This window comes from Oculina patagonica, chromosome 2, assembly GCF_052425735.1.
Source record: "Oculina patagonica isolate OP01 chromosome 2, crgOcupat, whole genome shotgun sequence".
NCBI classification, from domain to species: domain Eukaryota; kingdom Metazoa; phylum Cnidaria; class Anthozoa; order Scleractinia; family Oculinidae; genus Oculina; species Oculina patagonica.
The window spans coordinates 42,191,916-42,210,078 of record NC_135759.1 but is presented as its reverse complement, the minus strand read 5'-3'; the positions used below and the strand labels follow the sequence as shown (position 1 = coordinate 42,210,078).

At 38.0% G+C, this 18,163-nt stretch overlaps 1 protein-coding gene and 1 long non-coding RNA gene across 2 annotated transcripts; one reads left to right on the top strand and one right to left on the bottom strand.

Moving 5' to 3' along the window:
* Positions 1 to 715: 715 nt before the first annotated feature.
* Positions 716 to 18,131, top strand: LOC144641499 (uncharacterized). Its single transcript, XM_078500500.1, has 4 exons — positions 716 to 1,075; positions 1,185 to 1,241; positions 14,515 to 14,850; positions 15,582 to 18,131. Exons 1-4 carry the CDS (start codon positions 899 to 901, stop codon positions 16,752 to 16,754), a joined length of 1,743 nt encoding a protein of 580 aa, XP_078356626.1. The 5' UTR covers positions 716 to 898; the 3' UTR covers positions 16,755 to 18,131.
* On the bottom strand, positions 3,575 to 8,450 carry LOC144644725 (uncharacterized). Its single transcript, XR_013569185.1, has 3 exons — positions 7,125 to 8,450; positions 5,100 to 6,110; positions 3,575 to 4,656 (listed from the first exon to the last, which is right to left on the bottom strand). It is a non-coding gene; the product is annotated as an uncharacterized LOC144644725 (long non-coding RNA).
* Positions 18,132 to 18,163: the final 32 nt, after the last annotated feature.

The window sequence follows — 18,163 nt, the reverse complement described above, 5'->3', positions numbered from 1 at the left end:
CACGCAAGAAAAAAAGAACTAAAAAGACACCACATGGCGCCCTAATAAGCAGGATAATGTGTATTTTCTAACCGTAACACGAAAACCTTTTTTTTGGCACAGAAACCGCGCCGAAACCAAGTTAAGTGCTTTGATCGGGCTCACAATTTGACGATAATGAATTCGCAGACCGCAAAGAAAACAAGAAAAGAAAAGAGAGGAAAAATAACAGGCTGGGGAATAGATAATGAATAATTTATTCTGCTTTCATTGTTCAATGGTGTTTAGTCTAGCGCAGTTGGTCTTCAATAAAATAAATATTCGGTCAAGCAACGGCCACACGAAAGAAAAAAAATCTCCTCCCCTTCGATTTTTCGAGAGAATTTTCCGTTCTCAGGAACTTCTGTGAAATACTTAGCGCTACCGAGAGACATTACAAATCATGATTACATTTTTCGTCCATGAAAATCGACTCTTATGACCTTCCTGCTTTGACGTGTGTCTGAAACTGAACTGCAAAACATGTCACGATCCTAACTAGGGTGGGGTGGTGCTTTTAATACAGTATTCGTTCAATCCTTATACTTAAGCTACACATTCCGACTTCTTCTATGTCTTGTTTATAATTTTAGTGAAAGAACTAAACGAAAAGGTAAACCGAAGATGAGGGAATAAACCTTCAGTGTAGCAGTAAATCATTATCAATGAACAGCCACCCCTCCCCCGTAAAGAGAAGCTCGCATACCAGACGGAACATCAGAATGAGGCTTCCGGCTAATCGTCTGGGACAAAGATGGTGGGGACATATTCTGAAAGTTATTGAACAATCTTGCCCGAGGCTGCTTCAATTATTGCGTTCATTTCGTGCTATGCTTTCTCGAAAGCGTCCATGTCGCGTTGAAGCTACAACTTTCGTGAAATGAGCGCACACGAGACACGAATTCAACAGATGTTGAAAATCCGCCGAACTACGCTTGGATTTGGTGTTGTTCAAATCCTCTTAGGCGTTTCGTTAACTGCGTTGTCGTTTACAGCCTTCGCCTTCACTTCTTCGAGTAGAATACGGAATGCTTGCCCTTACTGGGCTGGATTCACGGTAAGTTCTTTTCACCTCACTGAATTCGTATCAAATCTGTGGCGAGTATTGCGGCGAGTGTTGGCGTGATTCGAATTGACAAACTTGTCGCATCTGTGTTCTTTAACAGGTTTTTTGCAGCGGAGGTGTAGGAATAATTGCCTGGAAGCATTCGTCTGTCATGTCGGTGAGTTTGTCTTAAGAATAATACTTACTTTTAATCGTAAAAAAGGGGCCCACATTGATTTAAACTCTGAACATCTTGTGTATATAAAGAATCGTATTGCGGTAGCATCAAGCGCGCTGGCCGTACTAAGCTTATATTTGCTTTCACTTTATTACTCGCCGTACATACAAACATCGCTTTTCGCGGTTGTGTTTTAGCCAGCTGAACATTTTTTCAAAATGATCGCCCGAATATTTTCGTATAAAAATCAGATGGAAAGTTTAGCTGGTTTTGTGTTTATAAATTCGAGAGACAAAATACATTTCATTTTCCATAAGAGACATCTTATGTTTGCCCAGACAGCGAAACGAATTATGTTTTTTTTTCTACCGTCTTTTAGTGTGTTCTGTAGATTTGTTGCCTGTTATAGTAAATATCTGACAACTAAAGCTAAAATACTTCTAAGCTTTAAATCGATTACTTTTTTCTCAACCTTCCAGACACGATAACGTATCGACTTCAGTCAAGAATTGTGATTATTTTTAGTTCAGCTGAAATCTATTGAGTCTTGTGCGTTTAACGCTGGCAAAAAAGTCAGCTTTAAAACATTTTCTAACCCTAAGCTCGTTAAGTTTAGAGGCAACATATGGAAGCCTCCTGTTTGCATCAAACACTCGGATTTAAACAAAGAGTTTATTTCTTTTCAAGAAAGCTATATCTAGTCTATACAATATGCAAAAGCTTTCTCAAAACCAGACTGTGCATTCATCCAACGGCGACAGCCGCAGCTGAATTTTCAATTAAATCCTGTTGTGTTTTCTTTATGTAAATTTAAGAGCAAAAACAGTGGTATTTACCTTGAAAAAATTTCTGCCATTTCAATTGTACCCTTACATTTATTAGCACTAAGCAGGGACAAAAAGATTATTAACATTTCGTTAAAAAAAGATGGGGAAGACACTATTTTGCTTGCAGTGGCATTGTCAGTGTGTAGAATTTGACAACAGATTCAGGCCATAAAGCAAATAGGGTTCACTTGCATGTATTCCACATCAACTGGTAAATATACTCCGCGGATACCATGAAAGCTGGGCCTACCGTATTTACTGGAATAAGCGCTGTCCCAATTAAGTGCCGCCCTCAAAATAAGCGCCACATTTGGCACAAAAAAGTTAATAAGCACCACCCCCTAATAAGCACCCCTGTCATGATGCAGCGCCTTTTCGAGGAATGCTTCTTGTCAGTAACTTTTTTCGGTTTGTTGTAGCTTGGTAACATGCAGGAACAACAAGACCTGCTTCACATTTTTGTTTTCCACAAGTTTTGACAGTGAGGAAATTTGTTTCTGAAGAGGCTTGAAAACCAGCAAGCAGTCTTGAGAGCTCAATAGGGACATGCCCTGCTAAATCCAAATTCCCCTCCTTGGGTGATTCTTTGTACCCACCAACATCATTCAGATCATATTCTTTCGCCTCCTTGCAGTTGTCTTTCCTGCATATTACAACTTCATCTAGAATTGGGGTCCACTTCACCTTGTAGACATGACATCTGATGTCCACATATTACCGCCTTGAATAGGGCTGCAATGATACATTTTCTCACAATACGATATGTACCTCAATACAAGTGCCACAATACAACACACAATACAAAAAAACATGACGTACAACTGACAAGTGTTGCAAATTTGGTAACTCAGTTTTTTCCACTTTATCTTTATTTTCGCAGGACTTAATTTTTGCGATTTTACCACCGTTCGCAATGATACGCTATTTTTCAAATCAAATCGCCCGCGGAAACGTTTCCAAAATTTCCATCAATCAAAGTTTAAAATCACGTTTCGCACGAGTGATCTTGAAGTTTAACCGACAATCAGTAATTTTTATGCCGACAGAAGACTACAGAAACTTGGTCAAATTCAATTTTATTACACAGCAAAGACATTTTTTCGAGACTTGACCTTCAATTTCAAGGGTTTTGCATTTGGGAACCGAAATAAAGTAAACGATTCACAGATCTTTACGAAAAATTAATTTTATACAAAGCCGACTGTTGAGACATGTACAGTGGCAGACGGAATGTCGCGATACGTTCACGGCTCGCTGAACATGAAAGTTATGTACCTTTTATTTTTATGGTGTTTATTCCGATGGTTTAGCGAGAAAAGGCCCTTTTTGACAACTTAGCTACAAAATGGTTGAATCTGCACCTGTTAAAAATAGTTTCAAGAGGTTTTTGCCGCGTAAAAAAATTATTTATCACCAGTTCACTTTTGTGATCGCTTGCGAGAAATGTTGTCGGAAACCCTTTCAAACTTTGATTGATTATTATCATTAAATATTCATCCAAATCAATCGATTCGTGCGAACAAAAACCTAAGAAGTTTATCTTGATTTCGCGGGATTTTGTAGATGTGTGATGATGTAGAAGTGAGAGCAAGCGGCACTTTAACTGAAAGCGAGACTAATATGAAGTGAAAACACCAGCTCGTTAAAATGGGATCGACCGCGAACTTGTCACAGAAGTAAGGTGCTGTACTGGCTACCAAATAGAGCAAACGTACTCAATCAATCAGTCTCATGTCAATCAATCTTTATTTCACTTTCACCTCAAATTACAGGTAACGGTAGCAGATTCAAATACTAGTCTTGCCCGAAACAACAAAAAACAGCTAACCACAAGCAGGCTGCAGTGAAAGCAAACCGCAAGCAAACTGGAGTGAAAGCTTGCCGCAAGAAAAGTGCGATCTTTGGGTTAAGGCTGACTCTGATCCTAACCCTAACTTGAAATGCTAACCCTAGCTTGCCTTGGGGTTGGCTTTTGCGTTAGGGTTAAGCCGCTCGAACCCTAGCCCTAAGCCTTGGGGTTACCGGCCTAACTTCAAACCCTAACCCTAACGTTGATACTTAAACCTTGTTTTTTTTTGTAATCTTCGCTGGCTTCAATGTTTTGGCAAACAAAAGGTTTCTTTTGCTTATTGTTTATCACATAAAGCTCTAAATACGCTGCATGTGTAATAACTCGAAAATGAAGGGAAAAATACCAGAAAAACATTAAGGGCGATGTTTAGCACATGTAGACAAACCTGCATGTAAAATTTGGAGCTGTTGAAATTGTTGAAATTAGCCGAAATATCAAGGGGACGTTCTTACTCACACCCCTTCTCAATTGTAGTCTGTCTGGCCATGCTGCAAGCCTCCAAGTATCATTGATCTCTTTTCTTGTCAGTATTTCTTTGGACTTTGATTACGAGCAAAGTTCGTATTGAATGACATTTCACTGCTGTGTGGTGCTAGGCACTGTGCACAAGCCTAACACGTGATTACCCAAGAACAGCCTGGTACAAAATCTTGACCTTTGGAAAGGTCACATACAGTAGTATGTAAGATTCCAACTCTCTAAGCTCCTTTAAGTCTTTGTTTGGCATCATATCTACCTTATTGTTACTTATTTTCGCGGGACCTTAATTTCGCGAAAATGGAGCGGGCATATTTCGCGGGACTTAATTTTCGCGATTTGGCCAAAAAAATACGATTAAAGGAACTACATTTCGCGAAAATTGTCAAAATACTGGTCTGCATTAACAAACAGAAAGTCTTGAAATTGACACAACTGATTTTAATTTTCCACAGCAATTGTTTCCATATAACAAAACAAAACTTAAAACAGTTTGACATATTCCTGTGTTACAAAGTAGAGCTTGTTGACAACTGTACCAAGATAATTATGAAGTAAACTGACGGCAACGTTGATAAGTCATAACAAACTATATGCAAGGGTATTAAATTTCGCGTCGTTATTTTTGGCGAGAACCTTTTTTCGCGGGTCTTAAATTTTAAATTTTTAAAAGTCCCGCGAAAATAAGTAACAATAAGGTACTTCACAATGGCACAAAGGGAAGAAAAAGTGAAATTTTATTATGTCACTTAAATACGAGACGAAAGAATATGTAGAAAGGGAATCAAACCAAGCAGTGGCCAAAAGAAGTGTTGTTTTCCGCTGGCTGAGGAACAAATTACCGTAACTCTTTCTTGTCACGCACGGCGATTTACCGATCCTTTTGGACCGGTAGCGTGAAAATTCTTAGAAAATTTGCCTTACATGTACTTCCATTTTTCTCCAAATTTGGAGAACAAGAAGCTGACATAATTAGCCAATTACAGAGCAATTTTGGGCCAAGACAATTGAATGTGCCTTACATGACGAATTTTTCACAAGCGTGACACGTGTTGGTTTTAAAATTACAACATGGCAGAATCAGTCGAATGAACTTAAACAGCTTTTAAAAGCCGTTGAAGATGGTTTTTGAGGAGGAAGTTGATCCAGAAGGTTTTTCAAGTCTCAAACAAAGTTATTTGGACAGTTAGCTCGAAATTCATAGCGAAAAATTAACTAAAGGTAAAATAATGATCTTTTATTCTGCTTTGCACAGGTTTGGGTCTGTTTGCGATATGAGCACATGTTCTTCAAAATGCGACAAAATACCGTTCAGATCGCCGTTTTTTTATGTTTAAAAACTCGCCTTGATCATAAATAATTTGTCATCTGTCATATTTGGGAATGTAAAGCTCGATTTCTTTGATTAACACTCCTTTTGTATGGATTATGCAGAAGTGAGTAGCCGCACGTAACTTGAGCTCTGACCAGTCATTGCCATGGTAACTGAAATGTGATCCTTCTCTTTACGTAAGAAAAAAAAAAAAATCAATTCCCTGTTTGGTCTTTTTTGTCCAGTTTTCAGGACCAATTTTGTCTTAGAACACGGAAAATGTTTACTTGGACCTTAAAATCACACAGGAGAGTGTTTTTGCACTATTTCAGTTTTGCTAAATTTTGTGACTTATTTTTACTAATTTTTTGTGATTCAAAATTTTTTTTTAAATCTTGTCACTTAAGGTGGCTCCATAGGGTTTTGAGATATTACGGCGCGCGCACAAGTGATACCCATCAAGAGATCATTTTCGCGTTATTTTTTAAACTAGTTACATAAAAGCTGCCGAAATATTAAAAACAAGGACTAAAATATGTTGTGCATTATTCTTTTTTAAAATAACGGCCTTTGTTTTTGAGCTACATCTACTCAAAAAGTCCTATTTTTTGGTGTTTTTATGGCTTTGATCTTAAATTTCTTTAATTTTCTTCGGTGAAAATTTTTGAAATTCTCCCAATGGATTGAATCTGATGAGAAGTAACTTTTAAAAACAAAAAAGTAGGGGTTGTCCAGGTCGTTTTTGCGTTTTTGGTTATTTTGTGTTTTTTTGACTAAGCAAAAAAACTGGCTTACAAATTTTTTTAAAAAAACGGCAAAAAGGGCAGTTAAAAAGGTATCACATCTATGCCAAATTTTAAGGAATTTCACCGAAGGAAACTCTAGTAAATACCAGGGGAAATTTTCTGTTTTTGCCCGAATAACAATTACGTCATCAGAATAGAAATTGTCCAAGATCGCTATTTGAGCATGCGCGAACATTCGAACCACACAAGTTGATGTGTAAAGACGAGCGTTCCCCGTTTTTGTGCGAATATCTGTTAACCCAAAGGTTAGTTAGAGGACATACCTTGATCCTTTATGTAGCAGAATCTCTGAAATTCTACTCGAAGTATCTCACAATCGTGGAGACTATTCTTTATTTTCTCTTTTGCTTTCGATCCTACGAACTTTACAAAAGCAGCCAGAAGCACCTCGGACGTTGTAAACACCTTTTTAGGGTGTTGTAAACTCTTTTATCTGCTCAACACAGGAAAGCACGGGTGTTGTTTCATTGGCAGGAAGCAAGTCTCGTGTTTTTTCGCCGAAAATTTCACGCTCGCGTGAAGCCGCCATGTTTGTTTTGATTTGCCGGCATTTCAAGCTCGCCCTTTCGTACCCATTCTTCGCGCGGTCAAGAAACCCTATGGAGCCACCTTAACACACTTTACTTAGAATGTGAAGCAATTCTCCTGGAAAAAATTTACAAACTCATAATCTTTGGAAGTTAAGACATTATTATCGCCCTTAAAAATCTGCTATCATGGATAAAGTTTTCCTTTGAAATGTTTAACATAAATCTGTGGTTGATCATTTTTGCCTGATCGCATTTGTGCATGAGAGTCCAAAAGCTTGCATTAGCAGCATGCACACGGTAATGAAACTAAATTGAGCCACTTTAGTCCAGGCAACTGCATGTTGCCTGTGTTTGCTGAGAATTTTTTAAACAATTTCTTGCAATTGCGATCTCTTTGTGTATTTTCAATTTACCAATTGCAGACTGTGTTTTTCACTGACAATGTAAATATTTAACAATAATTATTGGATGAGGTTGAGCAAGATACTGTGATTTGTCAGTGGCAAGCAGATCAAGATCTGCGAGACTCTGACAAATCACCATATTTTGCGAAAACCCCAGTTCCTTATTGTTTTATCATTCGATCAATGAATTTGTTTTGTCCAATTACCGTATTTTCTCAATTAGGCATTTATTTCAAACTTGGCCTGGTGGATACGGCGTTTGTTTGATGCGGGTGTTTAATCGGGGCCCGGTGTTTATTAATGAAGTGAAACTTTCTGTCATTTTCTCAAGTTGAATTATTGTTACCCATCCTCTGATATCTAGGGTCAGTTTGTTTAGGTGGGACGATTTTTCCCTTTATCCAGCGCCAACAAACTGCTCCTGGGTCCTTTACAGTATTGCATATGGCATGTTGCAATCAAGATTTGTGACAAACAGAACCAATACAATAAAGGAACATTATGGGAACAAGTCAATGTTACGTATACAAAGTTTTGAGTTCATAAATGGCAATGCCTGGACCTTGAACAAACGCTGGGACCTCGATCAAATGCCCCCGGGGTTTATCTAAAAATTAGCAGTTTTGACCCGGCGTTTAAACGAGGCCGGCGCTTAATCGGGGTCCGGCATTTAATCGAGAAAATATGGTACCTTTGGGAACTGTTAAGTAATAGAGAAGAAAAGCATAACTTCGCCTTTGATGATACGAGCTGGTCTTCATCCAATTCTTTTTCTTTCAGATATGACTAGTGAATGTATTAAAAGGAAAATTTTCTTTACCATCTTTGAATTCCAGCTGTTTTTGGGAGTCTTGTAGACAAATCAAACCACTCTCCGACAACTCTGAAAAACAAGCTGCCAATTTTTCTTAGAATTATTGGACACAACTACGCGTGAGCAGAATATTATTTGTAGCAAAGTCACTGTTGGACGGTTATGCACTCGAGCAGACCATTATTTGAAGGCAATCATTTGCAGGTCATATGGTAGGCTCTTGGCCAATGAAAAGAAAGAAGAAAATGCATCAAATGATAAGTAGTGTTATTACAACAACTTTGGTTGTCTGATTTTGGAAAAAACCTTAACACAGATGTTTTCTCTGTTCTCTATGTGTACAGTAAACTTAAGATTCAGTACCTAACATTGGTATCGTTTTCTCATCTTAAATCCTGAAAAAAAATTTGTGTTGTACAGTAGCACTATCCATGTTGTTCAATTTTTTCTTTTTAATGACCACATTTTTCAGTCCCAATGGCTGAATTCCTTGTAAATTCACACAGATATGCAAAACTTAGCACAGCTGTGCTTTGTTGTAGATAGCTAATTAGACACAGTGGCAGTTCTTAAAACTAGCATATTAGCCCTTGAAACTTGGCATCTCAGGCTAAAATTTGTTTTAAGAACATCAAATTTCCACGGGGCAACTATCAGCCGATTGTTCCTTGACAGAAACACTTAATTAAGTAGTATACGATAGCTCAGCCAATCAGATTGCAGCATTTGGATTAGAACACCAGTAGAGTTATACTAACAGATGTTAGTCTTAGAGTTTGAATTTCATATCAAGGTTGGAAGGAAAGTAAAGGAAAATTTCTAGGTACAAATGACAGGCAATGTTTTCTTTGTAAGTTGCTTTTTTTTGACGTTTTTGCTTGTTTACAAGCTAAAAACGTAGAATAGGGGTTAGTGGACAAAATTTGGAACCACATATTTGTAAACTCTCAAGGGACTTTTTTAATTTCTCAAGGGACTGTTTTAATTTCTCAAGGGATTACTTTCCGCTGTGGGTGATCACTTGTGATCTCGTGGAAAAAACGTGACTTGTCACATTTACAAACGTTATATAACAATTTTAAAAGTGACATGTCAGCTTTCTTATCTCAACGCACGTGTGTCTGAAAGGCGATCTATTGGTTTTGGTAAATTAAAAGAACTAAGCTATGAACTCCGCTTTTAAAATAGGATACTCTCGCAGTTTACGCCACATCATGCAAGGATTTAAGCATCCTGGGCCTAACTTTATTCACGGCTTGCAGAAAGAAAAACAATATGCCGTTTATCTCTCTTGGCCGAGAGTGAGTAAAGCGGAAACGAACGTTTTCCGTCGCGCGCTATGTACATATTAGTGACACACTAAGCACTTGGTTTGGTAAATTAACAGGAGCTATGAACTCCGATTTTCAGATAAGATACTCTCACAATTATCCCGGGCATTAGCTTGTCGGCGTCTTGAATTCAAAAATTAAATGCGATGTCGCAAACTGACATGAAAACATTTACAGTTGGTATCGTGCCAGAACTGACCGGTCTAACAAATTGATAGTCAAAGGTTTGCATAGACCGTTAAACTTATTACTTGTTTTCTACGAATTAAACGAAAAAGTAAATAGCTTCCTAGAAGCCACATGAATATTTGGCGCAACTGAGTCAAGAAAATAGAACTCCCGTTGAAGGAAGCGACACATTACAGTGGCATTACATTGCTGCAAATCAAACAGCCTGGCTTGGCAACACAATAAAATATTAGAAAAGAAAAATCCTTCGCGCAGCTCATAATATACTGGTCTTGTAGTGAAAACATAAAGTGAGCTGTACTGAGTTTTATCTTGCAATAAAAATGAGTCACAACAAACCTTTCTAACATACCGGTATATTGCATCAACAAATAGGCGTCAAAAGGTGTCTCGCAAAATAGCTGGCCAGGAAATCAATTAGACCGATGACCTCAACTCGAAGGCTAGCTCAATCATTTGAAAACATCATGGCATTTTGAGCTTCTTATAAACATAACAACAAGACCGTCAGAACTCCTAGCTGGTTAGAATTAAGTTGACTACACTGAAATGCAGGAACATACATTGACTGAAGTCTCCTTCCCATGGTAAATTACCGTGTTTTTATCATGTTTCATAAGTGTTTCTGGCATGGCGCAAACACGCAGCTCGCCAGGGTTCTCATTCCTTCCATGTTTTTCTAACTCCAGGTTATCAAGAAATTGAATATAATCGAGAAAATAATTTCCTTCGCTTCAGGCGAGTCCGTGCTTGATTTCTTTTGCCAGATACCCTTCCTTTTAATACATTTCAATGTACTTTTGCGCTTTTCAGCCGCGCGTCGACCTTCGGTCCAAAGAAACCAGAAATAAAACAATGCTCGCATTCTGTTGTCCTTGTTGACCTTGTTGTGTCTTTAAACACGTCCAGTAGATAATCTGTGGCAATCCTGGATATATATTTAAGATGTTCTTTGATGTCAATTATCCATCAAAGCGACTGAAGCGAACGAAAAGAAGCCCAAACAGATTAGTTGTAAGCAGTTTCACTTTGCGTAGACGATGGCTTCCAGCAAAAATCGCGGCCCATCCACCCAAATTGCGGCCCACCGCTCAGATTTTGCACAGAGCAACTAGAATAACTGTAGAACATCCCTGAATTTTTTCAAGGCTCAGAAAATTTTTCACAAGAGATACACTGGATTAAAGCTGAAGAAACGACCCGAAAGACAACCAAAACAAACATACGCATCGAAAGTAAATTCTAACCTCCGCGCACAATCCGCCGTGATTTTACACAATTGTCACGCATAACGCTTCTTCAATGCTTTCTTTGTGTTGTGTTACCATCTGACAGGAAACGCACCACGGGAAAACTTGAAAAAAGGCAAATATAAAATTCTAGTGGAGTCCACTCGGGAAGAATTGACAACCGCCATGTTGTTACGTCACGGTATTGTTTTCCACAATTTCAAAAGTGGACATTTTCCTGGAGTGTTGATAGCAAAGTTGCATGAATCGGCTTTACAACATGCGATCGTATCTACGCAGTTCAAGTGGAATTTCAGTCAAAGACAGCAAAATTCTTTCGTATTTCACCTTCAAATATAATTCGAAAGCATTCACTGTATATATGGCTTTTGTTTAATCCTGGGTCTTGATATCCGACTCTCGCAGAGCCTAGACAAAACGCAGCTTGAGTGTAACGATTTGTAATACGCCGCAATTATATGCGCAATGTTTTCTCCGACAGTAGTCGGAAATATCCGTATTTTTTTTCGTGCTTTTTCGTGGAGCAATCGTAACGATACGGCCTTGAACACATTGAACAGCGGTCTACCCATAACAATTCAAATATGGCATCGCAAAAACAAAGCGTCGAACGCATATTTTGCTGTTTCACATGCTAATTTCGCTGCCGTAATCGACTGCCTCGAAAGGTCCTTGCAATTTTAAAGTATAGAATTGTCAGATCTCGGTGAAATTTGCACTGTTTATTTGTGTAATGTTAAGGAATATGTGTATAAATACCCGGCGCGGACGAGCCATTTTTGACAAAATTATATGGCTGCATTTCCTCCGCGAAGATAGGAAATTGTTAAACTAAACTACAAAGAAACTGTAATGATAAGTTCGAAGAACAATGCACAGGATAAACGTTCGACTCATACTTCATGCAAAAACGTCGATATCTCGAAGAGACTTTGATTTGTGATTGCTGTACTGCATATTTATTGTTCAAGGTTGAAACTAACGCATGAAGGAGAAGTTGGCTGCTACTAATATTTATATTAGTTAGCCTAAAAATATGGCCTAAAACAAACTTTTTATTGCAATCAAGTGAGCAAAAGGCAAATTTATTATATAAGTGTATTAAGCCCCCGAGTTTATCTCTGTATCATGCTCACTCCAAAAAATCTGTCTAATTATGATCTTTGCAACGCCACACAAAAGTTGTCTGTACTGAAACCAAGATGTGACTACCTGAAGCATTGGTGCTTTTCCATGGAACAATCTTCCTAAGGAACTATGCACTTAGACCTCTTTAAGAGAAGCATGAAATAATGGTTTTCTGCAACCAACTTAGCAAATATGTAAACCAGTTTTAAAAAAATTGTTTATGTATTTTCTATACAATATGTGATACTTTTTTTAATCCTGTTTATAAATACAGTTTGCAAGCAATCACACTCAATCAGTGATAGCCCATTTTAAGTACCAGGGTTACAAGTTAATAAAAATATTTTTGTTATTAACTTTTATCAAAGTGTAAACTTGTCCTAATTTTTAGTGATACCATTTTTATGTGGCTAAACTCAAAGCAATGTGGCCAGCGGTCTTTCCCTTTGGCAGTATGTGACCTGTGGGGTAGCCCATGGGGGATTTGCAGGGCCTGCATATTGCATCTGAAACCCCGAGTTCCCATGCTTTTTGTGATGAGTTTAACTTCCAATACCTTACACTTGAGACATGGTACTGTTAGAGTAAGATGCCTGCAGTTTCTTGAAATTATAACAGGAAGCTCTTAGAGCTTAACACTCTGCTGGTCACGTGACCACCCTAGGGGAGCCAAGTAGGGGGGAATAAAATATGCACCCCTCCCCAATCCCCATTATCCGCATGAAACAATGTTACGACTGACAAACAAAATGGTAAGAAAACACCTTGTGTGACATTCCATGGTTGACTAGTTCCATGTTATATGCTAATGCTGGTCAAATTTAATTCCCACAATCCTGATCCGTAAAGCCAAATAATCTTTTAAATCAGCATCCAGTGTTGTATCGAAATTCCTGTCTAGACATTGAAGAACTCGCTCCAAAAATGGAATACTGAAGCAAATAATTATATTAAATTTGAGAAGAACACTAGAGCTGGTTTTAGATGAATGGGAATTCCCCAGGGGATTAATTTACCAGTGACGTAAACCTTACAAGTCAGGGCATGTTTGTCTCAGTGGTTTTCCTTCAGATTTTTGAAATCCTCTAGATGACACAGCTTCAAAAATACACTGATAACTCTAAAAAAATCGAACATTTCACACTTAACATGCTAGGTTAAGATCAAAGGATTTGTTTAATTTCCATTTGTAGCAGGTTTAAAACTTTCAAAACAATGCATGAATCTGGCCGATCGTCAATGAAAGTGAAACTTGCAATGCCAGCACATTCCACAGTTCTCAAATGTAATGGTGTGTAAATAAATGGAAATTCTGTCCCGCTAAAGCATATTTTTCTTTTATAGCATGAAATTTTAGTATTTTCTTTGATTCAAATGCTTCAAAATCGAATATTTCACACAAAACATTCTTTGTTAAGACCAAAGTATAAGAAAATTTCCCATTTGTAACTGATTTGTAGCTTCTAAACATTGCGTGACCTGAAGCCTGGCCAAGTGGAAGTTTGGGACAGGTCAACAACAAAACTAAAAAAACAAAAAAATAAAGAAAATAAACAACATGCAGAGAAAGAACTGCGCAGGGCAGTTAATAATCCTCAGACTCCAGACTCCTGAAATGATAAATTGCCCTGTTGTGTTTTAAAGAAGCACAATGATATATTTATTTTTAAGTAAGAAGGGTGGCAAAAGAGTAACAGAGGTATAGGGGAAGCTGTGACTCTTTTTTTAAAGTTACAAGTTGCTCAGATGTGTGTTGTACATGTAATACTATATAATTTCTGATGTTCAATGTTACCTTCAAAACCAAATGCAATCAAATGCATTGAGAAAGATTCAGGCTAGAATATTATAAGTACCCTTTCTATTGCATTACAGCGGTCTTGTCTGAATATAACTGGTGTTGTTTTGAAGTAGAGACCTTGTGGGTTTTATGTCTTTCCATCATACTCACAGTTGTCTCGTTTGCTTTTTCCCTTTAGCGAAGTCAGTGACTTCTCTTATACGTTACTTAATGTCACTTCTGATTTTAGAGTAGCTTCTTTTGAATGCACATGCTAGTGTATCTCCGGTAAAATAAAACAAAGGACACTCAATATAAGTTAAAATTACAGAATAATTTTGGTTTCTGCAGTAACAGGTTATTTGTATTTGATGGGAGATTGCCCAAACCTTCCCTCATAGCCCCGGGGCTTGCGAATGGCAAGATGGTCCATGGCCCTACGTTCTCTGAAGGTGTACAAATTAGTCTTTAATTTGATGTAGTTCACAGCCTTCAGTCATTCTAAATTAAAGCATCACGTAAATTGAACTTTGTCCTTGACATTTTTTAATTGGCGTTTTGTTGCTGTTGCAGATGAGTTTGTTCACGTTCTTCTCAGCAGTATGCGTGGTCCTGCAGATGATTGGCACAATTCTAACAGGAGATGCCGGCGGCCTGTTGAAGTCACTTGTTATGTGTGAAAATGACATCTCGGGACAGTCGTGCAAGTGCTGTGACTCGATTATGGCATGCAGACAGAGTGTGGGCGTCATAGAGTTTGAAGACGTGCATGACTGTAGTATTATAACAGGCTTGCTCACAGGTTTAATGTATGGACTTTGTGTTCTAACTATCTTTGGGAGCTTGCTGTGTTTTGTTGCAACCATACTGGGATGTACTGCAGTGGCACGTGAAACAAGCAGACATCAGGTACTTGCAAAGTTTCTAGCATACATGTACACATTAAGTCTAATCTACACAATGTTCAGAGTAGCACCCAGGTGTGCAAACATTTATTTGAAAAACATTCCCTTTAATTTTTTACTGTAGAACTTGTTTTGCATTTAATATTGTTATGTTAAGAGAGTTTTGCAATGAGGTATAGTTGTACATTTGTTCTAAATATGCATAAACCCGAACATATAATAAGCACACTAAATGAATGTTAGCTCGAGGCTCATTTATCATAAATTATGGTACAGTCATCATGGGCTTATTTTTTCTCCTAAGATTGTTTTGGTGAGCTAATTTTGTGGGTAGGAGCTTGCTGTCAGGGGATTTGTCAGGGAATGGATTTTTACTTTTCAAAGTGGTTGTGTAGGATTGTTTATTTTTTTCATGAAAATGTTTTGCTTTATAATTATCACAGTACTGCATGGTAAAACTCCGTACACATACTGACATGAAACAAACGAATCACTACTTAATGTACACTAAAAATGCAATGGGATTATGGAGCTTATAACCAGAAGAAATTTTCTCATTTGTTAAGTCCTTAATCTAAATGCAAGGCTATAATATTGTATTTTGGGAAAAGTTACTATTGAAGAGAAATGGGTCTAAACTTTGGGGGCTTATTTCCAGGGGTGGGACTTATTTTGAAAGTGAATGGTACACTAAAGCTCATGTAATTCTTTTTTCTTTATTGATTTCTCTTTTAGGGGCTTTGTAGCCGTAACAGCTCCAGAAGGTCTCATCATAGAAACCAAGAGCGCTACACCTGGGCACCATACCCCACAGATCTGACCATGCTGCCACCATACGCACCTCCAGTATATCATTCAGTTGAAAACTTTCAAGATTATGGCATGTCTTCATGTATAGTACCACCACCAGTGTTTGACCCCACAGACTTGCCTCCTCCTTACTCGTCACAGAATCCATCCCTGGCAGAGTCTCAGTACTCTTTGTCTTCTCCCGAGTCTTCAAGCAGTCAACAATTTACTGCTGGTCGACAAACTGAGGTTCACGTCCAGCCTGTTCAGTCGAGTTGTCAGACTGTGAATCACGATCAAGATCCTGTAGCGCAAGCTCCTCCATCTACCACCTGTAGTACCCCTAGTGGGGTTATTCACCTCGGAGGTGGTAGTCCTCCATGGGACACTCAATCCAATCCTGATGTGGACAGCATGGAACTTCTCTCAGCCAGTGGGTCATCTGACTTATCGTCTAACTCTTATGATAAGAACTCTTCTGATGGGGAACATCATCAAGCATATGTCATTGACTCTCATGGCCACAAAGCGGTTGTCAGTAGGGTCATTCCTTTTAAAGTTCATCACCCCACGTGCTCAACATCAAGAATACAAGCAGAATTGCCAGAACTTGTTCGAGCCTCAACAGGTTCAAGAAAGAGGACATCCTCACTTGGATTAATACAAGAGACATCACCGAAAGACCTGGTGAATGGCGGTCCTGTTAGGACAACCTCTGGATCTCCCGTTAGAGGGACCACCATCTTATCTCTCCGTACTCGGAGTAGATCCTTAGGGGAAAACTCCATTTACGTTAATTCATTTGAGGTTATGACCAGACCTCCTCCAAACAGGCGACTACCAGCTGATGAACCGCACAAACCTTACAGTACAGATAGTTACTTAAACAGGAGAAATACCCATCAACGTTTAAAACATGGAACAACACACAGAGGGGATGCGTTGATAGCACTGCAGGGTAGCAGACGCAGTGAACAGAGGAAAGAGAGAGGTAAACATAGGCGAAGAAGGCATTCACATAACATTCTCAAACACAAAGGGAAACGGAATGTTAACTGTGAATTGGTAGACTCTCAGCATGAAGCTTCAGTATCACCTGGCAAGGAAACGATAGTATGAAGTAACAGCAGCTTCCATCACTTACCTTGACCGAGAAGGAAAAATTATTTCCGTCTTTGCTCTGAAACTGTAGAGTTATCCAATTTATGGAGTAGCTCCGGTTTCCTTGGATAAAGATGTAAGAGGACTGCAGAAAATTAACGTAAGGTTACTGTAGAGTCAAACTACTTTTAGAACCAAAAATTAAAACAGGAAATAGATCTTTTGCCGTTTATTTCCTTGATCATTTTGAGAGACGTACGTACCATAGACCCAGCATTCAATTTTCTCCTGCAAAGAGATATGGATGAAACAAATTTACAGTATAACTGACACTCGCATGATTCAGCTATGCATGTTGCTCAAAGAGTGCTACTGTAGGTTATAAATCTACATCAGGAATATATATAACATTATATATAACAAAACATGATAAGAATATCAAACTCGACAAAGCCATCATGAGAGTGGTTTTGGTGGGTTTTTTGTTCTGCATGTATGACATGTTTGTAATATATTGCATGTGATTTTTTTTTGCGTTCATTCTTGGTCTTCAATAGACACTAAATGTATACATTTCGAATCCGATTCAAGATTCTAGTCGGGGAACAACTGTAATGAAATGAGCCCGTGGCTTTTGTCAAGGAAGTCTAAGCAACATGGCGTTTTGTCGATTACGTCATGTTGCTAACTTTCTTGCTATTTGATTGGGCAAAGAGAATATGAAACTTCCCGGTAGTTCCTCCAAACTGGAGTAAATAGAATCGTTTAAATTATACAAAAGAAAGCTGATTTCTGTTTTGATATTAATTAATTGCGTTATTCATCCGAATATATTCCACTATAATCTGGAGTGAAGTACATGGGTCTTCTTCCAAAAAAATTTTCCAGGTGTAATTTCCAAGTGTGACTTTTGTTTTCAACCTCTAAAACAATAGCTACAATTGTGAACTACACTCGTAAATGTTTTATTGAATTGACCCCAGGTGTTGAATGTTCAAGATCATCATCACAAGTGCCTGGGCATCAAATGCCCACATATCTTAAAATTTGTGTGAATTATCGTTTTAACTGAATGAAAAGTATAGGATTAATCTATTTATAGTGACTGTTGTCATTAAAATATTTGTCCAATCGGACATTAATTTGCCATTTGTCATAGTATTAAAGTAATTCGTCGTAAGGCGAGAAAGGTACATTCCTATATATTTTTACCATAAAGTATACAAGAGTAACAGATACATAAAGTTTAAAACATTTGATGACGTGCAAAGAACACAGAAATAAGTATACTTTATTGTTTTGTATGATACTATTAACATAAGATCGAGCACTTGGATGATTATATAGAAGTTTATGTATTGTAAGGAAAACAATAAAAGGAGCATAGGTTACCATTTGTTTGTAATTAAGAAATATTCTATTTTGCA